The sequence below is a fragment of the Palaemon carinicauda genome, chromosome 18 (assembly GCF_036898095.1).
Source record: "Palaemon carinicauda isolate YSFRI2023 chromosome 18, ASM3689809v2, whole genome shotgun sequence".
Lineage (NCBI taxonomy): Eukaryota > Metazoa > Arthropoda > Malacostraca > Decapoda > Palaemonidae > Palaemon > Palaemon carinicauda.
The window spans coordinates 17,303,854-17,330,713 of NC_090742.1; the positions used below are offsets into that span (position 1 = coordinate 17,303,854).

Sequence of the window (26,860 nt, forward strand, 5' to 3'; positions counted from 1 at the left end):
CTAAGGCGGGCGTATGGTATGCCACAGGAGAGGAACCAGGCTTGGGAATCCCTGCCTCTGCCCAGGCTGACTTCTCAAGTTTGGTTGACTCTCCACGTAGATCGGCTATGAGGCGCTCTAAGGTCTGCTGGACTTTTTCTGACTTAGACCACTTCTTAAAAGGTGTCTTTCGCGCCTTTGAGATTTTTAATTTTCTCGACTGGTGCCTGGGGGCCTTGAGCAAGAAGACTGCCCCTTCTGACAAGGACTCGGCCATGCTTATAATGTCCTGTATGGATAAAGCAATTCGCGATGGTTCCGGCGAACTTGCCTCCTTGTTTGTTTCGGGAGTACTCAAGAAAAGGGAACAACTTTGCACCTTCCTTTCCACTGGTATCACCTCTTGTCAAAGGTCTCAGTTACTTTTTGCTCCGCTTTCTAAGTTCCTGTTTCCTGAGGAGCTTATCAAGGAATTGTCTGCGGCCCTTATTCAGAAGGACACTCATGACCTTGTGGCCTCTTCAGCTCGTAAGGCTAAGGTTGCTCCTTCGGTTCCTAGAACTTACCGCACCCCAGTGGCCGATACTCCTGCTACAAGATTTATTCCGCCCTTTCGTGGCAGAGCCCCCAGCCGAGGAAGTACCCGTCCAGACGCTTTCAGGGGCAGGTCTAAGAAAGGTCCCAAGCCTTCGAAAGGCAAACATTGACTCTCCTCCTCTCCAGACAGCAGTAGGAGCCAGACTCAAGATCTTCTGGCAAGCTTGGGAAAGAAGAGGTGCAGACGCCCAGTCTGTCAAGTGGCTAAGGGAGGGTTACAGGATACCATTCTGCCGCAATCCCCCTCTGACCACTTCTCCCATCAACCTCTCTCCCAACTACAAGGAAAAGGACAAGAGGCTAGCGTTACACCAGGAGGTGTCGCTCCTGTTACAGAAGAAGGCAGTGGTGATAGTCCGGGACCATCAATCCCCGGGCTTCTACAACCGTCTCTTTCTGGTGGCCAAGAAGACAGGAGGTTGGAGACCGGTGCTGGACGTCAGTGCGCTCAATGCTTATGTCACCAAGCAGACGTTCACTATGGAGACGACGAAGTCGGTCCTAGCAGCGGTCAGGCAGGAGGACTGGATGGTCTCGTTGGATCTGAAAGACGCTTACTTTCATGTTCCTATTCATCCAGACTCCCAACCTTTCCTGAGATTCGTTTTTGGAAAGGTTGTGTACCAATTCCAAGCCCTGTGTTTTGGCCTAAGCACAGCGCCTATGGTGTTTACGCGTCTGATGAGGAATATTGCAAAATTCCTCCACTTGGCGGACATCAGAGCCTCCCTTTATTTAGACGACTGGCTGTTAAGAGCCCCCACAAGTCGTCGCTGTCTGGAGAGTCTCAACTGGACTTTGGACTTGATCAAGGAACTGGGTCTTTTGGTCAATTTAGAAAAGTCCCAGCTTATTCCCTCCCAATCCATCGTTTACCTGGGAATGGAGATTCGGAGTCAAGCTTTTCGGGCTTTTCCGTCGGCCCCAAGAATCAGCCAAGCCCTAGAGTTCATTCTGAGCATGCTGAAGAGGAACAGATGCTCGGTGAGACAGTGGATGAGTCTAACAGGGACCCTGTCATCGTTAGCCCTGTTCATCGAGTTAGGGAGACTCCACCTCCGCCCTCTCCAATTCCATCTAGCAGCTCACTGGGACAAGGATTTGACGCTCGAAGCGGTCTCTATTCCTGTCACCAAAGAGATGAAGACTACTCTCATGTGGTGGAAGACCAACATCCTTCTCAAGGAGGGTCTATCGTTAGCGATTCAGACCCCCAATCTTCATCTCTTTTCGGACGCATCAGACTCGGGCTGGGGCGCGACCTTGGACGGACAGGAATGCTCGGGAACATGGAACAAGGAACAGGAAACGCTTCACATCAACTGCAAGGAGCTGCTGGCAGTTCATCTGGCCTTAATGAACTTCAAGTCCCTCCTGCTAAACAAGGTGGTGGAGGTGAACTCCGACAACACCACAGCCTTGGCATACATCTCCAAGCAGGGAGGCACCCATTCGAGGGAGCTGTACGAGATAGCAAGGGACCTCCTCATTTGGTCAAGAAGTCTAAACCTCACACTGGTAACGAGGTTCATTCAGGGCAATATGAACGTCTCAGCAGATCGCCTCAGCAGGAAAGATCAAGTCATCCCCACGGAATGGACCCTTCACAAGGGCGTGTGCAACAGACTTTGGACCTTGTGGGGTCAGCCAACGATAGATCTGTTCGCCACCTCCATGACCAAGAGGTTCCCTTTGTACTGTTCCCCAGTTCCAGACCCAGCAGCAGTTCACGTGGATGCTTTTCTGCTGGATTGGTCCCATCTCGACCTATATGCATTCCCGCCGTTCAAGATCATCAACAGAGTCATTCAGAAGTTCGTCTCTCACGAAGGGACACGGCTGACGCTGGTTGCTCCCCTTTGGCCTGCAAGAGAATGGTTCACAGAGGTACTACAATGGCTGGTCGACGTTCCCAGGACTCTCCCTCTAAGAGTGGACCTTCTACGTCAACCTCACGTAAAGAAGGTACACCCAAACCTCCACGCTCTTCGTCTGACTGCCTTCAGACTGTCGAAAGACTCGCTAGAGCTAGAGGCTTTTCGAAGGAGGCAGCCAGAGCGATTGCCAGAGCAAGGAGGATATCCACTCGTAGAGTCTATCAATCCAAGTGGGAAGTCTTCCGAAGCTGGTGCAGAGCCAATGCAGTTTCCTCTACCAATACCTCTGTAACCCAAGTTGCTGACTTCCTGTTACATCTTAGGAATGTTAGATCTCTTTCGGCTCCTACGATTAAAGGGTACAGAAGTATGTTGGCTTCAGTTCTCCGCCACAGAGGTTTGGATCTTTCCTCCAACAAGGACCTACGAGACATCCTTAAATCTTTCGAGACTTCTAAAGAACGTCGTTTGTCCACTCCAGGCTGGAATCTAGACGTAGTCTTAAGGTTCCTTATGTCTCCTAGGTTCGAACCTCTCCAGTCAGCTTCCTTCAAAGACCTTACTCTCAAAACTCTTTTCCTCGTCTGCCTTGCGACAGCCAAAAGAGTTAGTGAGGTTCACGCCTTCAGCAAGAACATAGGATTCACATCCGAATCAGCAACATGTTCTTTACAGCTCGGATTTTTAGCTAAAAATGAACTTCCTTCACGTCCTTGGCCTAGATCGTTCGAAATTCCTAGCCTTTCCAACATGGTGGGTAACGAGCTAGAGAGAGTTCTTTGCCCTGTCAGAGCTCTGAAATACTATCTTAAAAGGTCAAAACCTATACGAGGACAATCAGAGGCCTTATGGTGTGCCATCAAGAAACCTTCGATGCCTATGTCCAAAAACGCAGTTTCGTATTATATAAGGCTTCTGATTAGAGAAGCTCATTCTCACATGAAGGATGAAGACCTTGCTTTGCTGAAGGTAAGGACCCACGAAGTGAGAGCTGTAGCCACTTCGATGGCCTTTAAACAGAACCGTTCTCTGCAGAGTATTATGGATGCAACTTATTGGAGGAGCAAGTCAGTGTTTGCATCATTTTATCTCAAAGATGTCCAGTCTCTTTACGAGAACTGCTACACCCTGGGACCATTCGTAGCAGCGAGTGCAGTAGTAGGTGAGGGCTCAGCCACTACATTCCCTTAATCCCATAACCTTTTTAACCTTTCTCTTGAATGCTTTTATTGTTGTTTTTTGGGTTGTTACGGTAGGCTATGAAGCCTTCCGCATCCTGGTTGATTTGGCGGGTGGTCAATTCGTTCTTGAGAAGCGCCTAGGTTAGAGGTTGTGTAGAGGTCCTTTAGTATGGGTTGCAGCCCTTTATACTTCAGCACCTTAGGGTTGTTCAGCCTCCTAAGAGGAACGCTGCGCTCAGTAAGGAAGACGAACTTATTAAAGGCAGAGTAATGGTTCAAGTCGACTTCCTTACCAGGTACTTATAATTTCATTGTTATTTTGAATAACTGATAATATGAAATACGGGATACTTAGCTTCCTGATATACATGTACACTGGTTTTCACCCACCTCCCTGGGTGTGAATCAGCTACATGATTATCGGGTAAGATTAATATTGAAAAATGTTATTTTCATTAGTAAAATAAATTTTTGAATATACTTACCCGATAATCATGATTTAATTGACCCACCCTTCCTCCCCATAGAGAACCAGTGGACCGAGGAAAAATTGAGGTGGTGTCAACAAGAAGTACTGCAGTACCTGGCCACAGGTGGCGCTGGTGAGTACACCCCCTTCTAGTATAGTGATCGCTGGCGTATCCCTTCCGTAGAATTCTGTCGGGCAACGGAGTTGACAGCTACATGATTATCGGGTAAGTATATTCAAAAATTTATTTTACTAATGAAAATAACATTTTTATACTCGCCTGATGTTCATATACATGCCCACCCTCCTCCCCACTGATTCATAGTATCAAGAGGAGGATAATATTAACTGAAATCTATATTCATGAGGCAACAACCTGGGCATCCTACCAACTTTGTTAAGGTCATATATTGTTTGAAGTGAAAGAATATGGAAAATTCTAAAAAAAAAAATTTAATTTACGGTTAAGCGTTTATTAAAATGGGCTTCTGGAGAAGTAATATGAAGATCAGGAGAGTATAGAAATAAGAAATTTTATTAGAATTCAAATTTTCCAGATTCCCAAGTTATAAGTGTATTTTATCATTTCAAAATAATTTTTTTGAAAAAAATTACTTTGTGTTTTTCATAGCTATACAAACACAAGTCCTTTAAGGGGGGGAATATGTTTTCACGTGAGCTGGAACCAGTTGTTGAAATTGTTAACGAGGTAGTTAACAACCTGTGGTGAGTAAGGGCAAGGAGCCTTGTCCCCTCACTGTTTAAAGCTCTTCACTTAGGCTATGCTCTATCAGGTATAAGTTGAGGTGGGATGTTTAACTTAAAAATCTCACCTTTGTATAAATAGGAAAAATAAAAATTTCTCTACAAATTTGTTATTTGTTCCTATGGGTATACAAAGCTTACATCTTTTAAGTAGTGGAACTCACTGATTGGTGGGTTGGAAGTCCTCCCCAGTACCAAACTAGTTGATTCTTTTTTCCCCTGGAAATGCTTGTCCTAATCCTGCACGGGAGTGAAGGAGATGACTCCAGCAACTTTCTATTTGTCTATCATAGGGGTGATTGGGATAATAAGGCATAGTCTGTCCAAGAAGACTGATACGTGGTCAAAGGATCCCTTACTGCAAAAGTGATAGCAATATGGAATAATATACTTGACATATGCTCAACAGGTTGGCATATATTCCACCATCTTCTACTTGCCTAGGGAGGATGGGGGAGAAACTTCTTTAGATTAAAAAATGGAGCGCAGAAGTGTAGTTTTATCAGCATCGTCAGATCCAGCAAGTAACGCTTCGGCTACTTCATTCCCAAGACAGGCAGAAAGAATGGATGAGAAGAGCCACTCTTATGCCTTCATTCCAGGCTTATATCTGTGTCACAGTAGAAAAGATGCTTACCATCCCATATGGGAGCTGGGCTTGCTACACAACTACTTGAGCAGCCACCCCAAAACCAAGTGTAAAGGCGTCAAGGGACTTGTGGGTATTCCAGTAGAGTAAAGGCCTTGAAGGTGGTCTGGTTTATACACACCCAAACCTTCAACACCTGACTAACTGCAAGAATCCTCTTGAAGGTAAGAGAGTGGTCTGTACCCCTGACTAAAAGAGTTCCGGTCCTAGCTGGTATCTCAACCTTCTCCGTAGTTGAGGCGTATGCATTACGAATTGTTTCATGAAGAACGAGATGTGTTCCTAGACACCTTTTTTTTTTTGGTTCTGCCAGTGCTAAGGAAAAGTCACTGACAATCAGGTCTGTGGTGTTGGGTCATCTACAGATGGCACTGCAGAGCCCTCACAGGACGTGAAAGTATCTCCTTTCAGTGCCACCCGAAATTTCACCTAAAGAGAGGATGGATGGAGAAGAGCTCGAACCTGGGGTCGTGCCAAGGCAGGTTCCTAGTTTTGACCATGCAACCTGGCACTGAACTATGGGAGCTTCTTCCACCCCTCAGCGTGGGAGATTAAGGCAGAGAGACTGTGTAACTTGTCCAAACTCTTTTTTGATGCTAAAGCAACAGAGGCAGTCTAGAAAGTCAGAACCCTGACTGAAAACCACCTCAAAGACTCTTAACAGTTAAGAGTGAGAACCTTATGAACAAGGGACATAGCATGCTCCAGGGTGTAAGGTCCTGGGATGTGCAAGACTGTTTTAGCTTCCTCATGAGCATAGACAACTCCCTGATACGTCAAAAGACCATGCTCAAGACGAAGGAAGATGATAAAATACGCGATCTGCGATATGACTGGAGAAGAATCCCTTCTATGACATCAGACATGAAGGAATGCCCATATTTCCTAGGAAAATGAGGGCCATAGGGAGTTCTCTCGAGATCTCGACTGAGCTAACAGAATGGGATATCATTTGGCATGAAGCCACATGGGAGCCGCCAAGGTTGATTAACGGATAGAACGATTGAACGGCGGAAAGATGTAACCATCTGGTAGGCGATTCAAACACGGCTTAGAATGCTGTCCCGATGTGCATCCACTTCGTTAGCTCATAGAATTAGTGTAGTAGTGTGCTGTTAGACGTAAGCCACTAGCGGTGATGTTAAAAAACTCCAGAATGGTGCCTCAACTTTCTTGGAATGCTTGCAGCCCTAGAGAGGCTCCTAGCTTTCCAGAACATCGATAAAAAATGCTTTTTCTTTTAACCACAAGCAGATTGTTTAGGTGTAGGCCCCTGGTGAGGGTTTCCTCGTTCAGCCAACAGATAAAATCGTCCCAAGCCTCCTGTTCCACTGGCACCAGGAAGTGATGGGAGATTCCTGGTGAACTGACAAGTGATTCTTCAAACACTACTGAAGGTATCTCTGGACGAGACGTCAGGTTGAAGAACGAGCTTCTCTAGCAAGGAAAGGTAGCCGATAAGACTGCTAGTGCTGAGGTGGTATTTCTGTCTTGGTCAGAAACTGATTCACTACTTCCCCGGGCTTATTGATGCAATTGTCTGACTGACAAGACTTGCTGCTGCCTGTCTACCAACATGCCCAAGTACTTCAACCTCAGCTTGGGAAATAGATTTGATTTTTCCAAGACTATCACAATCCTCATATTGTGACAAAAGCAAAAAGACAAACTTAATCTTGTAGAAACTGCCCCACTTAGGAGGCCATGATCAGTTACAAGTTGAGATACATCTACAGACGTATCTCTTGTGAGTGGGCTCAAGCTACTACCAAGGTGAACAAGTGAATGAACACCTGAGTAGCAGCACCATCTGAAACACAGCATTGAGCTGGTATATCGTAATGTAGAGGGAGAAGTGGAGGTACTTTTGAAAGGATTGATGTACGGATACTTGAAGGTATGTGTCCTTCAGAGCCACTGAGAGCATGATATGTTCCTCTCTGATGGAACTCAGCACAGACTGCACTGTTCCCATCATGAGCTTCATTTGATAGACAAACTCATTCAATGGTGAGAGGTCAATCCTGGCTTTCAAGTTGACTCTTCCACCATAAAGAGTCAATTGTAGCTGCCCTGAGACTCATCTCAAATGACTTCGAGCCCTGTACATCTCCAACATTTCTCCTACCTCTATCAGCAAGGCCAGGGTTCTTGGCGATGTTGGAGGAATAGATGTGAATTCTTTCAGAAAGTCAGTAAGGTGGGGATGAAGAGCTGGAGAGGGTAGTAAGTAACTGGCCCAAAGGACTCCAACTACTTAAGGCTTGGCGTATGTCTCTGTCAGATTGCCAAAGGGACCAGAAGACTCCATACTATCAGTAGCAGACGAGAGGGAATGCTGTCCAGTGTATCCCTCTTTGCCATCCTACTGCCTGAAAGGAACAGGTTGGTGTGGCTCAAAAAGGGCTGTGCATGCACTGGCTCCTTCCAGGAAGAAGTTGCACAGTACTAATCAGGGTCTACGAAAGGCCTTCCTTGCACTCAGTCCTGCAGGCAAAGCCGAACCCAAGTGTTTGGCTGCAGTTGCCTTCGAAGGGCCAAGTCCTCTGACGGAAAGAGTGAATGGGAACAGAGTCCTGTGAAGCAGTCCTTCATCCCCACCACAGCCTGCACATGACTCCTCAGAAGATTAGACATGGCCACCTGGACTAACTAGTTCCAAAGCTACCTCTGAGGTAACTTGTTTTTAGGATGGGGAAACCAATGCATCCCTCCTTCTCAAAACCCATTTGGCCCGTTAGTTGCCAACTTGTTCTAGGAAGGTCACTGCCTTCTCACTAGACAGCAAGAGATTCTTTTACTTTTCCAGACTTCAGGGTTAACCTCGTTGATATGGCAAAATACGTCATTGCTCCTGACTACTGGTCAAGCCAGGAGACAATTTGGAAGGCAGCTATGGTCAAATAGCCATGGTCTCTGAATACAAGGCTGAGAAAGCCATGCCCTTTGTCTTGAATCTCTTAAAGGAGTTTCCCCGTCAGTGCGCACACTAACTGGTCAGCCTGAAAGGTGCTGATGCAGTAAATTTGTAAATAACCTTTGTGCTCGACAGTTGAGGGCCAAGATCTTGTTTGACTGACTGGAAGTGGAAGTTTGCACATCTACACATCTAATCATCAATTCAATCCATGGCCAAGCTAGCCAGATCCACCCATGGCAACTCCAGGGATGGTCCGGAAACTTTCAGGGCACCGAAGTGCTCATCAATAACTGAGGCACCCCGCTGAAGGCTGAACCAAGATTACCTCCCACTGAATGTTGCACCCACGAATGAGTGCGAGAACATCCACCAAGGAGCATGCTATGACAAGATTTTCTGCCTACATTGGCACTAGTCCAAGGTCTAGCATCTTAGTGGCAGACAATTCTTAGAGTACCCTCCTATATAGCCGCGGGTAAGAGGGTGTGGTAGGTTTCTCCAGCAATTCATTACCCCACCAAGAATACGATTGTTCTGTCCTAAGGACAGAACTGATAACATACTCAGGGACTGAAGAAAGCCTGGAAGGCTGACAACAGGGGGGAAAATTTCCTGGCCCTGAACATAGAGACAGAAGGAGTACTCGTACTCTTTCCTCTTGGTCTTCCACTGCATGCATGTGGACAATGATAGCCTAGAGTGGTTTCATTCCTCTCAACTCGCTCTGCCAAAGCATCATGGTTTGAGAGAGGAGCAGGAGTCTAATGTACAGATAGAAAGGGAGAAGGATAGTGCCGAAGCTCACACGGTAGCCGAGGACCCAAGCCGTGGTGGGGCCACAATTACCTGTGCCACCTGGCTACCAGGGTACCCAGGGACCAAAGCCAAGGCATGGTGTCATGGCCCTGGCTCCGTTCATTGACCTCGTTGGGCTGAAACACGGGGCGGAGAGTAAATTGAGTGCGTGGTGTCGAAAGGAGCCCTTCGTTACTACAATGATGGCCAAGACTTCTTACTCCTCTTCTTTCCATAGAAGAAGTGTCAAAATCAGAGTCCCAAGTCAAAAAGGAGGAGGAGTTGGAGGTGGAGGAAGAACGAGCATGTTTCGTCTTCTTTCCAATCCTTACCTAGAGCTCTGCAAGCAGAGGTGTCAAGGTCTGAGCTACAACAAACAGTGAAACGTCCTCAAGGGGAGAAACCACAGAGGTTACTATAACAGGAACCACAATAATGGGAAACACTATCACAAGGGAGGAGTAGGCACACACCGGGGCCCGTAACACAGCTATATGGGGGTCTCGAGCACAGAGGGAGTGGGAGTTACTGGCCTCATACCCCCAGGTACAAAGGTCGGGGTGATGGTCACAGTGAAAGGGGGCAAACACAGGGATGATCGGGTCACGGAAGATGCATGGGAAATATCCTGCACTAAGGCAAACGCCTTAAGCCCCAGTCCCGACCTATGCCCAACCTTCGGCATAACACCTATGGGAGCAAGAGCTTCCTGACACTGATGTCACAGAATGAGCCTTTACAGTCCCTCAGTTGTTGGTTGGGAAGGGAAACCAGTGTGGATATCACTAACTGACACCAGGGACACAATGACCACACTGTTCACCATGGGAAACACTGGCACTGGGGATTCTGGGAGAGAGGTAGCCTTAGCTACTTGCTCCATTATTAGGCCAAAGCCTTCCTAGGGTCAAACTTGTCAGTGGTATGCACAAATAGAGAAGAGCCTCCAACTTCCAATGGAGTGTGGTAAACACGAGGAAAATCTGCACCTGACCCGAACCTTAAAAGCATACTCCCCAAGGACAGACCTAGGAGTGTAATCGTTGGAGCAGAATTTTGATAGCCTATTGGAAACGTCCCTATCTGACAATCTGTTGAACAGTGGTTTGATATCCACTCAAGCTTGATGGTTTCTTGTAGTGTCTGCAACATCACCATCCTTGTGAGCAAGAGGGGTTTGGGGGAGCCTATAGGTCTATTTACCGAGCCATCAGCAGCCATTCCCTCGCTGGTCCTAGCTTGATGGAAGAGGGGAGCTTGGGCACTGATCATATGTGCATATAGTCAGTCTCTAGGGTGTTGTCCTGTTCCTTGTCTCTGCCATCTTTCATGAGTGAGCTTTAAACCTTGAGCAGTGGTAGCAGAAGAATTCAATGAGCAGAAGGAAAGTAGTAAAGCATACGCTTCTCACTGGTCAGGAGGCCTAGACCTACACTTGGCACATGGGGATAACCACGAACAATCAAAACTACAAGAAGTAGAGAGAGACTGTGGATCTACAGCTGGTATAACAAACTGGATACAAAGGCCACCTTTTCCTGACATGTAAGAAACTCTTGCCTCACATCCATAACAATCAATAGCCAACATTCACTACCTAAAATAAAATTAAAAGTTTGGTTAAGGTTGCAATATAGTAGTATGTCTACTGTACTGTATTCTCAGTGTGGCCAAAAACATAAGTGATGAGCTTTCAACAGGTGGCAAAAGGTGGGTTTCTTTGCCCTTGCTCACTACTTGTTAACTACTGCACCTCTAACAATTTCAATGGCCGGTTCCAGTTCGAGATGAAAACATATTACCCCCCACATGTAGAGGACGAAAGGTTTGTATATGCGTAAGAGCAAATATTTTTTGATGCTCTGTGCTTAAGACTGAACTGCATTGATTATATATAATGGAACTTCTGTTCTTAATAATTCTATTTCATAATTCATTTTAATAAATATTACTGGAGTTCAAGTACATTTTGATAATTTCTATTGCATAGAAAGCAATGTAAAAAAAAATGATCGGTGGAATTTGTATACGAGTATAGTAACAACCACAAAAATAAAAGTTTTTAAAAGTCATTCATGAGTGGGAGAGGCAAGGGACAGGACAATGTTCAAGAGATCAACCATATGTAAATATGATCAGTGTTTAACCCCATCTCCCCCCAAAGCTTGGACCAAGGAGGACCAGCGAGGTTGCAGACACTGCGGGAAACTATCAGGCTTGAGCAGGGCTCAAACTCCCAGTTGTGAACTTTTTGAATAGGCTGCCATTTTATGTAAATAAACGAATAGATTCCTCTTTTGTGGATAACTCAACTCAACTCCATATATGTCAATTATAGGTCATTTTTCACTACTACCAGTGAATCAGCATATGTAAAATGATATGGTTAATATCTGTACCAATATTACTAATTATGGTAACCCCAGTATAAAAAAATTAAAAATACTAGTTCAAAATCTAGTTCAAAGAATAAAACTCATTAGAAATAAAAATTTGTTTTTGATATGATAGACTGCAGTATCAACCCTATAAAAAAAGTTCATTTTCAGTTGGTTTATCTTTTCAAAGTTATGAAGATAAGAAGCCGTTCTTTCCATTGGGCACATATATTGAAGCTCAAGATATGGATGATACTGTACTACCAAAACATAACTAATGTTACCCAGAAAAGTGGCAGTTGTGCGTCTAAATAATTCTTGCTTCTTTACGTATGACCTATAGACTAAAAAGGTGATGGCAGTTATAAATGAGCATAAGCATCTAATTAAAAAATTTCTAATGCAAAATTTCATGGCTGCGGATTTAACATTATGAACGATATAAAGCACTCAAAGACAAAAAAAAAATTCTTTCTAGATGGCAGTTTGTGAGATTCTCAGCACCATGGTATTGCAAACATTCAACAGCATCAAAGCATATTCAACATTTAAAGGATGCAAAGGGCAGCAGTAGTACATGGAATGGATTCAAATCTCACAGGGCTAATGTTCCACCACCGGTAAATTTTGACAAAAACTTTCATGAAAGTTTGGCTTTTAGAATGAAAATGATCATATATTTATGGGGAAAATTAAAATCTTTGTACACTTCGCTGGTAAATCCCGAGGAATGCAAGCTAAGTACTGTAATAGATTTTGAAAAGAGCTTTCCTGGGTTTGATATTATAGCAAATTTGTTTTCTTATAGTTTCATGCATTACAGTATTTGATTCACAGATAGGTTGTGGGATTCAAAACTTCTATGTACAATCAGGCCAGAGTGATGCATCGAAGAAATATGTGTGTCATATGAAAAACTTGTAAAAAAAGACCTAGAGCTACATTTAAACAATTACAGTACTATAAAAATAGAACCAGACTCAAATGAAACACCATGCAATATTAGAAAAGAAAGAAAGATTAGCAATCTTTTGATCTACTTAATACTTGGATGTACACACTAGTATTAAAAGTTATGCATAAAAGCATTGCTCTCATAAAATTGCCTATCGTTATTGTCACTGTGCGTTCTACGTATGCCCAGTATCATTAGTGTGGAAGTTAACTTTGATATCATTATCACTGTTATTGTTGTAAATCCAGCTTCAAAATAAGCACATTTCTCAACTCCCTTCAAAACCTAGTCTTTGGCATTGTATATAGTTTAATGGAAGAATTGTGTCGTAACACCTGGTATGGCAATAGTTATTTCTACAGCAAGATATGAAGTAAAAAAGGGAAAAGATGCCTCCCAAAGCTTCAACTTTAAATTCATTAAAAACAACTTTTCATTTACATTTGGGATATCGTTATACTGTACTGTGCTTCTCTACAAAGGATAATATATTCAAGGTTTGGATACAGTAGTTTAAACTGAGCACTTTAAAATATTTCATTAATGTACAGTATTAAACTTTTTTAAAGCCTACTAATTAATTATAAAAAATGAAAATAAATTGCTTCATTAGCATTAAATTATGGAAAATCTAACTACATTATTCTGTACTGTTCTTATAAGCTTTTGATTGTCTAGAGCAGAAGCAGTTAAATAAATGAGGAGGCATGTCACAACAATACATCAAAATGGACTTTCAAATCAAGGATGAAATGCCTTTCTGTAAATAACATTAAAACTAACAAGTCATTGCATAATGTACAAAAATTTATCAAAAATTGCAAATGTTATCGCTCTAAAAAGCTGCAAAGCATGTGGCAGTTTGTCCCAAATATAGTACTTGTAGTACTGTTTTATGCTTAAAAGGCAAAGGCTTTATAGGACTATCAATGTTTTTGGAAGCTTATATTTAACACAGCTTTATGCACTCTAAATTATATTAACTACTGTACTGTACTTATGTTCCATGTATTCATTCAGTTCAATTCTGTTCAAGTGGGAACGTTGTTGGTGCGGAAGTCATTCTTTTATTTCACCTTCTGTTAATGCATATAACTTAAATATCATTTCTTTAAAGACAGCCAACCTAATTGGATGCTGATGAGTTATTAATTCAGTTATGCACACAGTTTAATCAATTACCTTTCGAAGAAATGAAATTTGGAAGAACAAAGTTCAGATATGGAAGCACATTGCATTCACTACGTATTTCTTTTTGAACTCTCTTAAATTCCCTTATAAAGCTTGATTACTCCTTGCATACATAGATATGTTTATTAAAATTGAAATCCAGTATAATCAAAAGAATGTTATAAGTAGCTAGTTAATAAACATCTGGCTTTAGATTCATGAATTTAAGCCCTATGACATGGCGCTGGGGACTGGAGGCCATTCAGCACTCATATGCAACTGGGGAAAAAAGTGGTTGGAGACATTCATGGAAGAAAGTCAGTAGGAGCAGAGGTATAGGGGAAGGCTAAAAAATTAGTGCAGCTAGGGACCGAGATATAAAATTCACGTGTAGTGTACATAAGAGAGCTGCATTTGCTTTTGAGTATTATTTCATTCCAAACTTTGAAATGTTTGCAAAAAAATTTATGTATGAACCATATATTTTCTTAATACCATTGTACTGTACTGGATTTTCCCAATACTGTATAATTTACCACAAATACGTTTCAGTCCACTAAATCAAAGTAACTATTTGTGGCCACTTTTGGTGACATTGGGGTCAAATGTTTAATCTATTCCACAAAATATACATTTATGCTGAGCACTCAAGGTATTTTATGCTACGTGTATTTTACAGAACATTTTCATTTTTTCCATGTTCAACTTTATCTTTACATTATTTGATTTTGAAGAGTAGTCCCTTCAAACGTTCAATAAAGTTTCCCCAATAGGTCTATGAGTAATTTTGGATTTATGAAGTACTGTAATAGCAAATAATTCACTAATGGCAAATTACTGTAGTTAACAAAATCTTCACTGTGAAGAGGTTTTGGCTTACTTTACTTTACACTGAGGAAGGGATTTGAAGTACAACAGCATACAGTATTTGGGGTACATTTCAGGGTTAGGAATGCAGCTACAAAATCTTCCCTTTCTTTACGAAATTAATATCATCTTCAAACCAGTAGCAAAGGTCAACAAATGTACGACAATACAAGCTTTAAAAGGGCTACTGCCATACCAGGTATGTTTTACCCACATTAAGTAAAAGGATAATCCATTTACAGTATTTGAATTAGGGTACATTAATTTATAACTAAAGTTTCTATCAACATGACACCTAAATGTAATCACTTAAACTCTCTGAAAATTTTGCACATCAACAAGCTCAACAGAAGCGACAACTTGGGTAACCCAAAAATAGTACCCTAAAACATAGAGTGAAATCACAACTAGACAAGCAATAATAATAAAACAAGAAAGTCAAAATTTCATTTCATAGCTATTGTAATTTAACATTCCGTCTGGCTCTCCAATTTCAGGCGGCGTAAAACTGTCGGGGGATTTCATTTTAGTTAAGTATTTTGGGTCGCCTGATAATATAAGATTAATCTCTTCTTCGTGTGTTAAAGTTCTACGTAATTTGCCTATTTCAAGTTCTTTTAAATCGTAAGTATTCTCTCTATGAAACTGAGCAGCTTGCCGTTCTAATCTCCAAGGCCCTTGACTACGAATGGGACTTGGCGACCTGTCTCTAGTATGCTGAAGGGGAAGAGAAGACACTTTGTGTATAGATGATAAGTGCTTATTATGCTTAGGAGTGGAAGGTCTTTCTAATGATCTTGACGTAAATAAATGTTCATTACGAGTGTGACCTCGAGATCGCTCCCAGGAAGACGGTGCCTCAGGCTTTTTTGGCATATAAGTCAAGCACATCTCTGTGTGACTTGGTGAAACCTGAGTTGTTTTTGATAACAATTCATAAATATTTGGGCCGAGTGTCATGGAACTGGTGTCTCTTTGTAAAAGAGATATATCGTCACGAGCAGACTGAGTCAACTCAAAAGTCTTTTCAGGCTTTAAAGCAACACTTGATTTTGATCTATTATGAGAAGAAAATGGTTTTTTAGGGATTGGTATCGGGCTACTTTTAACTGGACTTTTCTTTGGCGAAAGTATAAAAGATTGCATTGAAGACAGCTTGTTGGTGGATGGTGAAGTTCCACGTGACTGAGGGGCTGATTTCACTATTATTTTATCTTGCAAATAGTCAGGCGTTAAAGTTGAACATAATTCTACTTCATCTAAACTATGGGAAGTGTCTAGGTGAGGCAGATCTTTAATGTTACTGGTATCTCTCAAAGGAAAACATTCTTGAAAAAATCTACTTGGGGTTAATTTGGCAGAAGTATCAAAGAGGTCCGCTGGCCTAGTATCAGTAGCCTCTCCTCGGGCTTTACTTTTATCCTTGGCCTCAAGACCTACCTCTAAATGAGAATGAGTTTTCTGCATTACCGGAATTGCCATGCCTGGATAACTCTTGCCAGTGGAAGAGTGGGTTGGCACCAGTGGGGGATCATCATTTGATCCCCCCGGGGAATCCTCCTCCATATCACTAAAAACACTACTTTTTCTTATAGGATGCTGCCGAGAAGCAAGTAAAGTCCCTCGAGAGCGACCATGACCCTGATTATGCGTAAAGTTGGGGGGTGGAAGGAGAACATCTGTGTCAGGATTAGGGGAAGGTGTCAACATGTACGGGGAATAGAAATACTTACTGCTGAAGGGTCCCAGAAGAAAGCGTGCAAAGAAAGAACATTTGTGAATAATAGAAACATTGTCATACCCCTTTTTTAATGCTAGTTCCTGTATCAATAATAGTCAAGGGAGACTATGTCAAAAAGAAGAATTTATACGTTCCATAGATACGTGCCACTTTGAACTCAATGATAGAATGAGGATAATAATTCTAAAATATAATATTTGCTGGAAAAAGCAGTACTGTATTGTAATTTAAGATGAAATGGGGCTATATCATAAAGAAATATATACAGAAATGTTACTACATTTTTAATGAGATAAAAACAAGGCTACTGGTGCTGATATGGGTTTAAATTAATTATGAGTGGTCTATTTAAGCCATCTAAGTTAGTAGTATTTGCATTAATAATTATAAATGAGTACTTGGGATATTTAAAAGTAAAATACTTTATATGGGCTACATGGTATTACTGCTGTAGGGTTTATTTAAAAAATTATCAACCTTGGACAAGATGCTGCTTGATTATATCTGAAAATGTTATCATTTTATATATATAATATTTTATAAAATATATTTATACATTATATATATATATATATATATATATATATATATATATATATATATATATATATATATATATATATATATATATATATATATATATATATATATATATATATATATATATATCTATATATATATATATATACATACATACATACACATATTCTTTATGAAAACCTCCTTATCGACTGACATTACACTCAGAGCACCCACTCATGTTTGTGGAATTCCACGGATATTTGGTAATATAAACTTTAAGGATTTTTTTCCCCACTTGTAAATATTCATTTAAGAAATCTCAAATACACTACAGCAGTGAATGTTCTGCACTGTAATAGTATAGTACAGTACATTAAAATCCTATACTCATAATATCAATACTGTATTCCAAACTCACTCTCATATACATGAAGTAGTTTAATGTGCCGTACAACATTACACAGCTAAGTATAAATGATTACAAGTATACTCTATTATACTATAGTAGTAACATGATACTGTTCTGTATGATACCATTAACAATATCAAAAGTGTAAAGAAGGAATAAACATACAGTTTACAATAATTTCATTACCATGCCTAGCTATCCAATGCTCATGTCATATAATACCGATATCATTAAGATATTACTAATGAAAATGATGAGGAGAGAAGCTCTAAAACTTAATACTGTACAGTTTTTGCATAAGTATGTAATATTTGATAATATAAAATGCATAAAATAATTGAAATAACATCAGCAATATGATAAGATTCTTTCTTTCTTTCTTTGAAATTCAAAAGAAGTAAAAGTTGTAGGAATTTAATTTTTCTTATTTCATCATAAGCTTAAATAATTGCTATTTAAATAGTGTTATTTCAGGTAGAAATATAATGACTTCATATAATTTTTATGATTTGATAATTTTCTTATTTAGCAAAATTATTACATTTTTTTTTTTATTTTAAAAGAATGCTCTTTAAAGGTATCATAACAGGACAGTATGATATATGTTCGTCTCTGAAAATTTCCCTATGAAAATTAAACAATACAAACAAAAATAAAATTGTCTATTACAGCAGTTTGCTTGTTAAAGTTAATGACTATGTCAACATCAACCTTTTTCTTTTGGCTGTACATTTCTGACTGCAATTTTTTTAGAAATTTAAAAAATGTTATAATAGTCTCAGTTTATATATTTCAGGCTCTCGTGTTATATTTGTATCGAATTTGAAAAAATGTGAACATATTTTTATTAACAAATAAGAAAATTACATGAAATTTTTTTTTTTTTGCATGAGAATGATTTTCATTTATGAACAAAAGGGAATAAGAAAGGGAGAGGAATAAACATAAACTAAAATGAGCAAATAAAATTGGATAAATAACAGAAATCAAAGGGAAGTATAAAAGAGGGAATGGTGGGAGAAAAATTCTGGGCTTTGGCAATACTGTAAAAAAGAGAGATAGAATATACTGTAGTTAAAAAGACCAAGTAAAAGAGAAGAAAGATGATAAGGAATAATAAAGGGTATGAGATAAAGTAGAATAAGGAAGGCAATAACTACAGTATAAAGAATGAACTAGACTGAAATGAATTGTACAAATACAGCAATAACAGAAGTGAAAAGGACATAGAAAAAAAGGGAATGGGAGAGACCTTTTAGCCTTTGGGCCAACATCCCCTTTACTTCAAACGAGTTTACAGCAGCCTATTCTATTTAGTGGTGCGCACGGTTTGAAAATTTCGCCTGGTGCTCGTGGTTTAGCGGCACGGTCAAGTGATTTACCAGCGTATATTTTTCTATAATGGCATCAAAAGTTCAATAGCGTATAGTTGAATCAGCGGTTAAGGAGGTTCCACTGTATATGTACATATATGTATGTAAATTTATATACAATTTATATAAAGTATATATATATATATATATATATATATATATATATATATATATATATATATATATATATATATATATATATATATATATATATAATATATAATGATATTACTTTTATGCTGAACAAGTCTTTCACTTTAAATTTTCTAATAAATTCATAAAAAAACCAGGACCTGATTTACAAGATATGCAACAGCTTTGTATTTTCCTCCACATCAATTCATGTCAATTACCTTTTTATACTTGTTACACTAAGTTATATATAAGGTATATTTTTTCTCACTGACAATACCTCACTCCCCCCTCTCTGATGAATGAATTGGCATGAAATCTCATCTTCCCATTGAAACTCAAACACTACCTCACAAGTTATAATATTTTACCTGCTGAAATACTTCCATTTACTTTTGTTATCCTATTCAAAGCTAAATTGGGCAAAAAGTACATTTTTACTTTGAAAGGCTTCTCTTGACTTGTTTACTCCGTCTTCCCTAATATTTCATACTGCTTGAAAAAGAAATTTCTCTGAACCTAATATATTTTAAGGATGCTCAATCAGATGATTTCCCTACTGTTTGTTCATACATCTACGTCATCATTTTGTATTAATAAGGAAACAAAAATCAGGTGTATTATGTGAATATCCCAAGGAGCCAGTGTAGAGCAATTCTTATTATATAATATGGTTACATATGAAGACATCAGTTTAACACTAGATTAGGTTACTATAAGACCTTTGTCGAACGATAGTGAAGTTTTGAGTAACGAAATAACCCAGTTACAGTATAAACATGTGATGTAATTATGAAATACTTTTGATGATTATTAGTGAATAATTACCTACCAATTAGTATTTAACCTATACCCTTACTTTTCACTTAGCAGTTACTGTATTCCACTCTGAAAATGCATTACTGTATAATAAAATCAACGATAACAAAGGTCAGAATATCGATTGGTTAAAAACTTCTTGGAAAGCGTGATATTTCCTCAATTTTTTTTTTGATGCGCAACCACCAAATGGGTCCACGGAGATTCATAACCTTACTTCCAGTGAAGCTTTTATAGGATAGTAATAAATGTAAAAAAGTTAAATTCTATGGCGTACACTGTATTATAATTAGTAATGCTTACATCAACTGGAAAATTTTGTTTTAAGTACCCGGATTTAAATTTCACTTATTTTCTCTGAGATACCAAACCTTAGAATTTTCTCTAGTGCCCGTGACGTTGAGAGTACTGTAAAAATTCTCTTAAGATTTAAAAAATCCTGCAGTTGTATGTATAACATAATTGCCTTGAATACATTTATAGCCTCCCACTTAGTAAGGTATTTAATTATGCATATCTATTAAGGAACATAAAAAATCTCATTACAGTTTTGTGGGACTTCTTAATGATTCCATTTGAGTAACTACTAAACTACGAAAAACAAATAATTGCAAGTCTCCAAATATACTATTAGATATTTATAAATTTATTGCACCTGTTTCCTATATACTTTTTAAAGGGATTATATTATTGGCAACTGACCTTGCATTTTTGTCTTACCACACTGTCAACCAACAAATATAAAAAATTATCTTGAATATTCTGGAGCATATAATTGAAAGGTTTAAATTTTCAAAAGCTTGAGCTCAGCCAGTATTTAAAAGCCATAATATAAAAAGTAAAATTAAAAGGGTAAAACTAAAGGGAAATAAAATGAAAACTAACAAAGATACTTTATTTCAATGAATTTTTCCATGCTCATCACATATCAATAAAAAATAGAAACCTACTTTCTGACAACATTTCCTTTGTGAGGTGGCAATATCTTAAGTGAAAAAAAAAGAAGCAAAAACTGATTTTTTGTTACGTGAGTATATATCAAAGTTACTCTTAACATACCGCAGATAGCTTTGAATATAATCAACATTCTGGAGTTTTCTAGAGACCTTATGAATAATATCCACTTGAGGAAATAGGCTCAAAAGGAGGCACTTCATGGTTTCATTAAACAAAGGTTTATGCTAGGTAAACAGAAGCAAAAAACTATGCCCAAAGCTGCACTTTAAAGTAAATAAATATCTATTTGTAATAGTTTACTAATTTTTCATTTAAATCTTTAAAAATCTAAAACTAAAAATCTACTTTTATTATTCTATTATCATAAATGAATAAAAAGCGAGTATTTCGATAAACAAAAATATAGGCATAATCGGAAAATATCTTTTGATCATGATTGTCATGACGGTAACTTACTTTCTTGCATAGAATTTTATTCTCAGTATGTTCAATAATATATGTTACTTAATAATCAAACCTTCTGCCATAACATACATCCTGAACTATCAAGATTATTAATATAAAATTGTAATCAAACCACCAAGTAAAAATCCCTTACTCTAATGTGCCTGGCCTGAGCTACTTTGAAAGATTTACTACACCAAGATGAACAATGCATGTAGTTTTATGTAAGTACTATCTATATTCCTTAATACTCTATATCACAACACCAGCTACTGCTAATTCAAACTATATTTAGTAAATGTAAAAAGTTACTGACTACTTTTGTTTTTTATTCAATTTTCATTTTGTTTCCTGTGATGAGAACACATCTATTTCACATTTGGAGATGGAAGTAATTGTTACAAGAAAAAATTAAATAGCAGGAAAAAATATAATAAAACTAAGACCCATGTCTAACAAAAGCAATAAAACTAGATGAAAATACTCGTATGAACAAAAATTACATTATAAGCATAAATAAACTTATGAATAATTTAGGACTGAAAATATATAGAGAAAAAGTTACTACAGTATAGCAAAAACCTTTATGACATAACTTTGAGCAAGTTGACATCTGTGCTTGATGAAATGCTTTGGCTAGCAAACATTTCTTGGGTGTATATTTTTTCTAATTCAATAGCTACCCAAGTTGTCTACATATTTACAAGTCGACATTTTTGTTTTAGCTAAAAACTTCGTCTAAACCTTTTTAACTAACAGATCTAACCTACAGCCCATTTTAGTTTGATCCCCCCCCCAAAAAAAAAAATTCCATACTATTGAAGCTTTTATTAAAAAAAAGCCTAGTTTGCATGTATATTTATTCTGGAAGTGTTTACATTCTTCTTTATGTCTATAGTCAAGACTAATGCTGATCAGCATACCTCCTTTTTTTTATATCTCCCAGATATATTAACATACAAATTTGAAAAATATTAGCTAAATAAACAGAGTTACCAATGTACCATGGGAAGCAGCAACAAGCAATGATGAAGTCAGAGGTGAAAATGCAATGGACATACAGCCTCATTGCCGTGTCTGTAGTTCAGAAAAGGAACGATAACACTAGCAGGCACATGATTCTTGTGTACTATAATATGTTTACTGTATATCAGGCTGTTAACTTTTATTTTTTGTCCCTCAAACTATTGCATGATTATAAATATATTGTATAAGTGTTGATGTTCATTCTTGTGTACTTCAATTGTTAAAATTTGATTTGTAGCCAGCTTACAATTCATGTATAATTGTTACATAGCTTCCATTACAGTTCTAAAGTGTAGCAATTATAATGTTTAAATGTTTTTTCATTAATTTTGCTTCTCACTGTGGCAATGTTCTCAAATTAATTTGCCTGTAGTCTTTGCATGGTGAATAGGCAAAGAAATCAAGGGTCTAAGCTAACCCTGGTAGCACTGCTTGTTGCAAGATCAATGACATTGGTTTTTGTGCTTCTGACATCATCGCAGCTCATTCCTGCCCCCATCAGGGTTCGGTAACGATATTCGATTGTCGGGCAGTGCCTGATAATGTGGACGCACCCTAGCAAATAGCCAAAAGCACAGAAGTCCCATAGTCTACCTTTCCAATGATCACAGTATTGAATAATGGCTGGAGTAATCTGCCAAGTATCTAAGTACAAATCTACAATGTTTGATAAATCTTTGACTTTTTCCTGGACAAATATGTACATTAATAAATAACGGCAGTTCACCAGCCGAGACTCTGCAAAACACCCAAAAATATTATGGATGTTTCTGCAGCCTACCAGGGATGACAAATAAAGAATAAAAACTAAGCAGTATTGAAGAAAACAGTAACATAAGATAAACTGCGTATAAAAATTGAGTAAAGAAACCTAGATGCAGCCACACTCACTTGTTGTGTGTGTTGAATAATGCATTCTTGTAGATATAATCAATAACTGAATCCTGCACTAAATATTTGACGCTTTCCCCACGTCTCAGAGCTCTGCGGACTTTAGTGGAGCTGACTTCGTTTGTAATCCACTCGGTTACAATGTGTATATTTTTCTGAAAGAAGAAAAACCTGTATTATTAACTCCCTATTGTTGAAATTAAAGTTTTTCTCAACTGGATACAATATTATGTAAAATAAATAAAAAAATCCAAGTAATCTATCATGAAAATAAGGAATCAAATTAATAGTATCTTGTTGTAATAAAGATCTTCACGTCCTACCACTTTATGAGCTGCGAGATAAGTTCTATACAGTCTCTTAAACTTTGTTGTTGAAATTTATCCTCTAGCCCAGATCTTTATCTATGTCCTCCTCAATGATTTTCTAATCCTTTCCCCCCCACATGTCCTGCTATCTAACACTTTCACTGATCCAATCCCCTTCATCCAAAACATAGTACGATACTACTTCACTTTGACAATCCTCATCCTAATTATTCATATGTCTCGTATGGAAAATGAAAAAAAAAAATTCTTCCTACATTTGAACATTTACATTCTAAACCATCTTGTGTGACACCAATACATTTGGTGCATAGTACTTAATTTCCATAGACCATGCCCACAGCCTCACAAGACCACTTCTCAGAATGCCCTTTGCCACCTTTGGTGCTGGTGTCAACACAAGTACATATTTTTTATTTACAATGATAATTAGGGAAAGGCTGGTGTGTGGTCTTCAAGGGTTTTCCATTATGGCTAGAACATGGAAACCAATACAACATGATATCCCAAAAAATAATAGTTTTCCCTATCCAAATAAATCCTCTCTCAACCTCAAAAATCTCAAGATGCTTATTGCATCATCATTAGCCTTTTTTGCTAATATGCCATTAAATGGTTTTGACAAAGGAATAACTTATTCTTGGGAAGGTGCTGTGTGGTCCTCAAGACCTTCCCACCTCCTAGACCCTTGAAGGAAAGTGGGGCATAAATGAGACTCCTGGAATGAAGATGGTTGTTGGGCCAGCATAATAACATTGTTTTCAGTATTAGTATTGGTTCTTGGTGGATGACGTGTCATGAGTTAGCAAAAAAATTCACCATTAAGGTACTGTCACGGGTTCATTAGAGCACAAACCCATAGGTCTCCCTAATCCATACAAAGTTTGTGCTAAGTACATTGACACACTGGCCCTAGGACAGGGAAGGTAGGGCCATGGAAGACAATAACTCTTTTGTATGTTATGTTGTATTGGATTTCCCGTTCTAGCCTTAGCAGGAAACCCTTTGTGGACTTCTTAATTCAACCTTCAAGGTAATGCAATAAGACTACCTTTCTCACAATTTTTTGGTTTCCTCTCCCCACATATTAAACTTCTCAATTTTATCTTGTTCCAATTTGTTTCTCTCATTTAACCCCTATGCCTAGGACCCTTTTGTACACTTCTGTAAGGCCCAGAGTACTGAAAAGGCAAAACGCATTTGTAACCAGTAGAAAAATAAAAGTTGGCGATAATGTACCTAGATGAAGACCTGGACCTATAAACACATCCCATGAGTAAATATACAAAATCTAAAGCAAGACTTACCTGGTGTTTAGTTAAAACGTCTGATTCGTAGATGAATTTATAAGGGTTGCTCCCTTCTCGTGTAATCACAACAATGCCATACTTTCCCACAAGAGCCTCGATCTGAAAAATAATCATGTACGTTAATAACAAATATTAACATTGGGAATATTCATGATAGTAGGGCTAATTATCTTTCTATGATCTATGAACTTATAGTACAAAACTACCATAAAAGAGGATCAATAATACATAACCAAAATGCTGTAGATAAAAAAAATGAAAAAGTAGCATAGGACATATCAAACTAAAGATCACAAAAGAAAGCAGTTTTTAAGATTGAAATTTCTGCATGAAGAAATAAAAGCAGTGTCTGACACCAAATAAAAAAAAGTAATAAGTGAAAATTTTTAGTTACATACTAATGAATATACAAAATTAACATTATCCTCATACAGTACTTCAAGTATTTATCTGGCTAAAAGTGAACACCTTTACTATACTATACACTTTAGTCAGTTACATAAAAATCAATTAGCAACCATACAATTTTGTACTATAGGTGCATGACGTCTTCATAGGAATTTATTCTTTTTTATCAGTTATGTTGGTACAGTAATGAAAATGAATAGACAAAATAGCCCACACATAAATTTTCTAATACCTCAGATTTTACCCAACAGGTTAGTTACTGTTCTTATTTCCTTATATTGTTTGGGTTTATATGTTCCTGTGGTCTTCAAATTACTTATTATTTTCATAGCAGTATGATAACAATGCATAAGCTAAAGATCCTCAAATGAATTTAAAACTTTTGCACCAATACGAATTCACTCAAATTACATTACCTCTAAACATAAAAAACTTTTTAGGTAATGTAACTATTCACTAACATGTACAGCCTCAGGTAAATGTACAAATTAAACTGAATAAAATAGTACACTCTTGAAGTGTCTGGTAAGGATACTGGTTTGAAATTGGTCCAAAAACACATTATTTAAAATTTAAAGTGTGATTAAAAACACTTATACTGCAATTATGAAAGTCTCCTGTTTATTAATTGAATGTACGAAATATCCTGGAACAAGTACAAAATGTCCTGGAACAAAAAATGCATAGTTTCCTAAAAATAATGTCAATTCAGAAATTACAGTACAGTACTGTAATTGACTTTTATGAAAATATCATAGAATAATCTGTTGATGAAGAAAATACAAAGAGTACATTGAAACAAATAAGATTAAACTAATTTACTATGAGGTACTTACATCTTCATCTTTCCATAGTCCAGGCTTTGCAAAGGACTCCAAAAGGTCTGCCCCACACAGCAACTTGACGCAAACTGGATCGGTTGAAGTTGTAAGGTGATTAAGCCACGACTGGCTGGCATCCAGTCTCTGCCGCTTTACTGTTGGGTCTACATTGCCATTTACAACAGAGTCGACAAGCTCCTACAAAACAAACAATGAAGTAATGACGTACTTGATTAAGACTGCGTCCTCATCAAGGACATAACGGGAAAAAAATTTTAATCTTAGTGAAATGCTACACGTTGAATAAGTAACAGATAAATATCCAAAGATCATAACTGGTCGATGTCTGCGGGACCATAAAACAATTCTTTTATTGCCTACCTGCATCATATCACATAACATTTACCAGTCTTAAGGAGAGCAAGTAACTTGATCTACTATATAATACGATAATCATTGTAATCGCTGTTAAACCATCTATTCCTTTTAACAGGATTATACAGTATGTGAAATGAGTTCCCTGGTATTCTTTTCTATCCTGTACTCTAGTTTCCTGAACTTTCATCAGGGCTAGGACCTCATCTATGACCTATTCAATAATTTCTTCAGCCCTCCCTCCTACAGATCTTTGTTCAGCCACTGCTCCTCATTCCTTCTAACCACATGTCCACACCACCTCAATTTTTTTCTCAGCTTCTTTTTCCAGCATCAAGACAACACATCTTTCAGACTATTTCTTGTTTGTACTGTAATATGATCTTCCCATAGACCTTGTGATTATCAAGATATATTTCGTTTTCTGTCAGTTCCCAAGCTTTTGCATAAAGTAGTAAAGGCATAAGTGTCTACCATCTAAAGTATTTGGTCTCTCTAATACTGGGACATCTTTATATACCAGCAGTCTCATGATTTCTCTCTATGTCATCTATGTTGCCATAATTCTTTCTTACTTTTCTCTCCACTCTTCAGTCAGTCCAGAATATCCCCTAGATAATTGAAATCTTCCACCTCATGTAAGATATGCCCATCTACCACACCAGGGTTCCCAACTCCTCTTCTAATTTCCTCATATGCTTTGG

General features: G+C 38.2%; 2 protein-coding genes across 4 annotated transcripts in view; one reads left to right on the forward strand and one right to left on the reverse strand.

Moving 5' to 3' along the window:
- The window catches only part of LOC137657645 (uncharacterized), a 444,763-nt gene that overhangs the window by 33,881 nt on the left and 384,022 nt on the right, over positions 1-26,860 (forward strand). The gene's annotated exons all lie outside the window — the stretch shown is intronic.
- Positions 1-26,860, reverse strand: part of Nmnat (nicotinamide mononucleotide adenylyltransferase) — a 92,118-nt gene that overhangs the window by 30,467 nt on the left and 34,791 nt on the right. For 2 of the 3 annotated variants that reach the window (XM_068392039.1, XM_068392040.1), the window contains 4 exons: positions 25,797-25,979; positions 24,550-24,651; positions 22,917-23,071; positions 16,043-16,334 (listed from right to left, as the gene is read on the reverse strand). In XM_068392039.1, coding sequence (XP_068248140.1) covers positions 16,043-16,334; positions 22,917-23,071; positions 24,550-24,651; positions 25,797-25,979 — 732 coding nt within the window. The remainder of the gene's footprint in view (positions 1-16,042; positions 16,335-22,916; positions 23,072-24,549; positions 24,652-25,796; positions 25,980-26,860) is intronic. The other variant, XM_068392041.1, reaches the window with a different exon arrangement.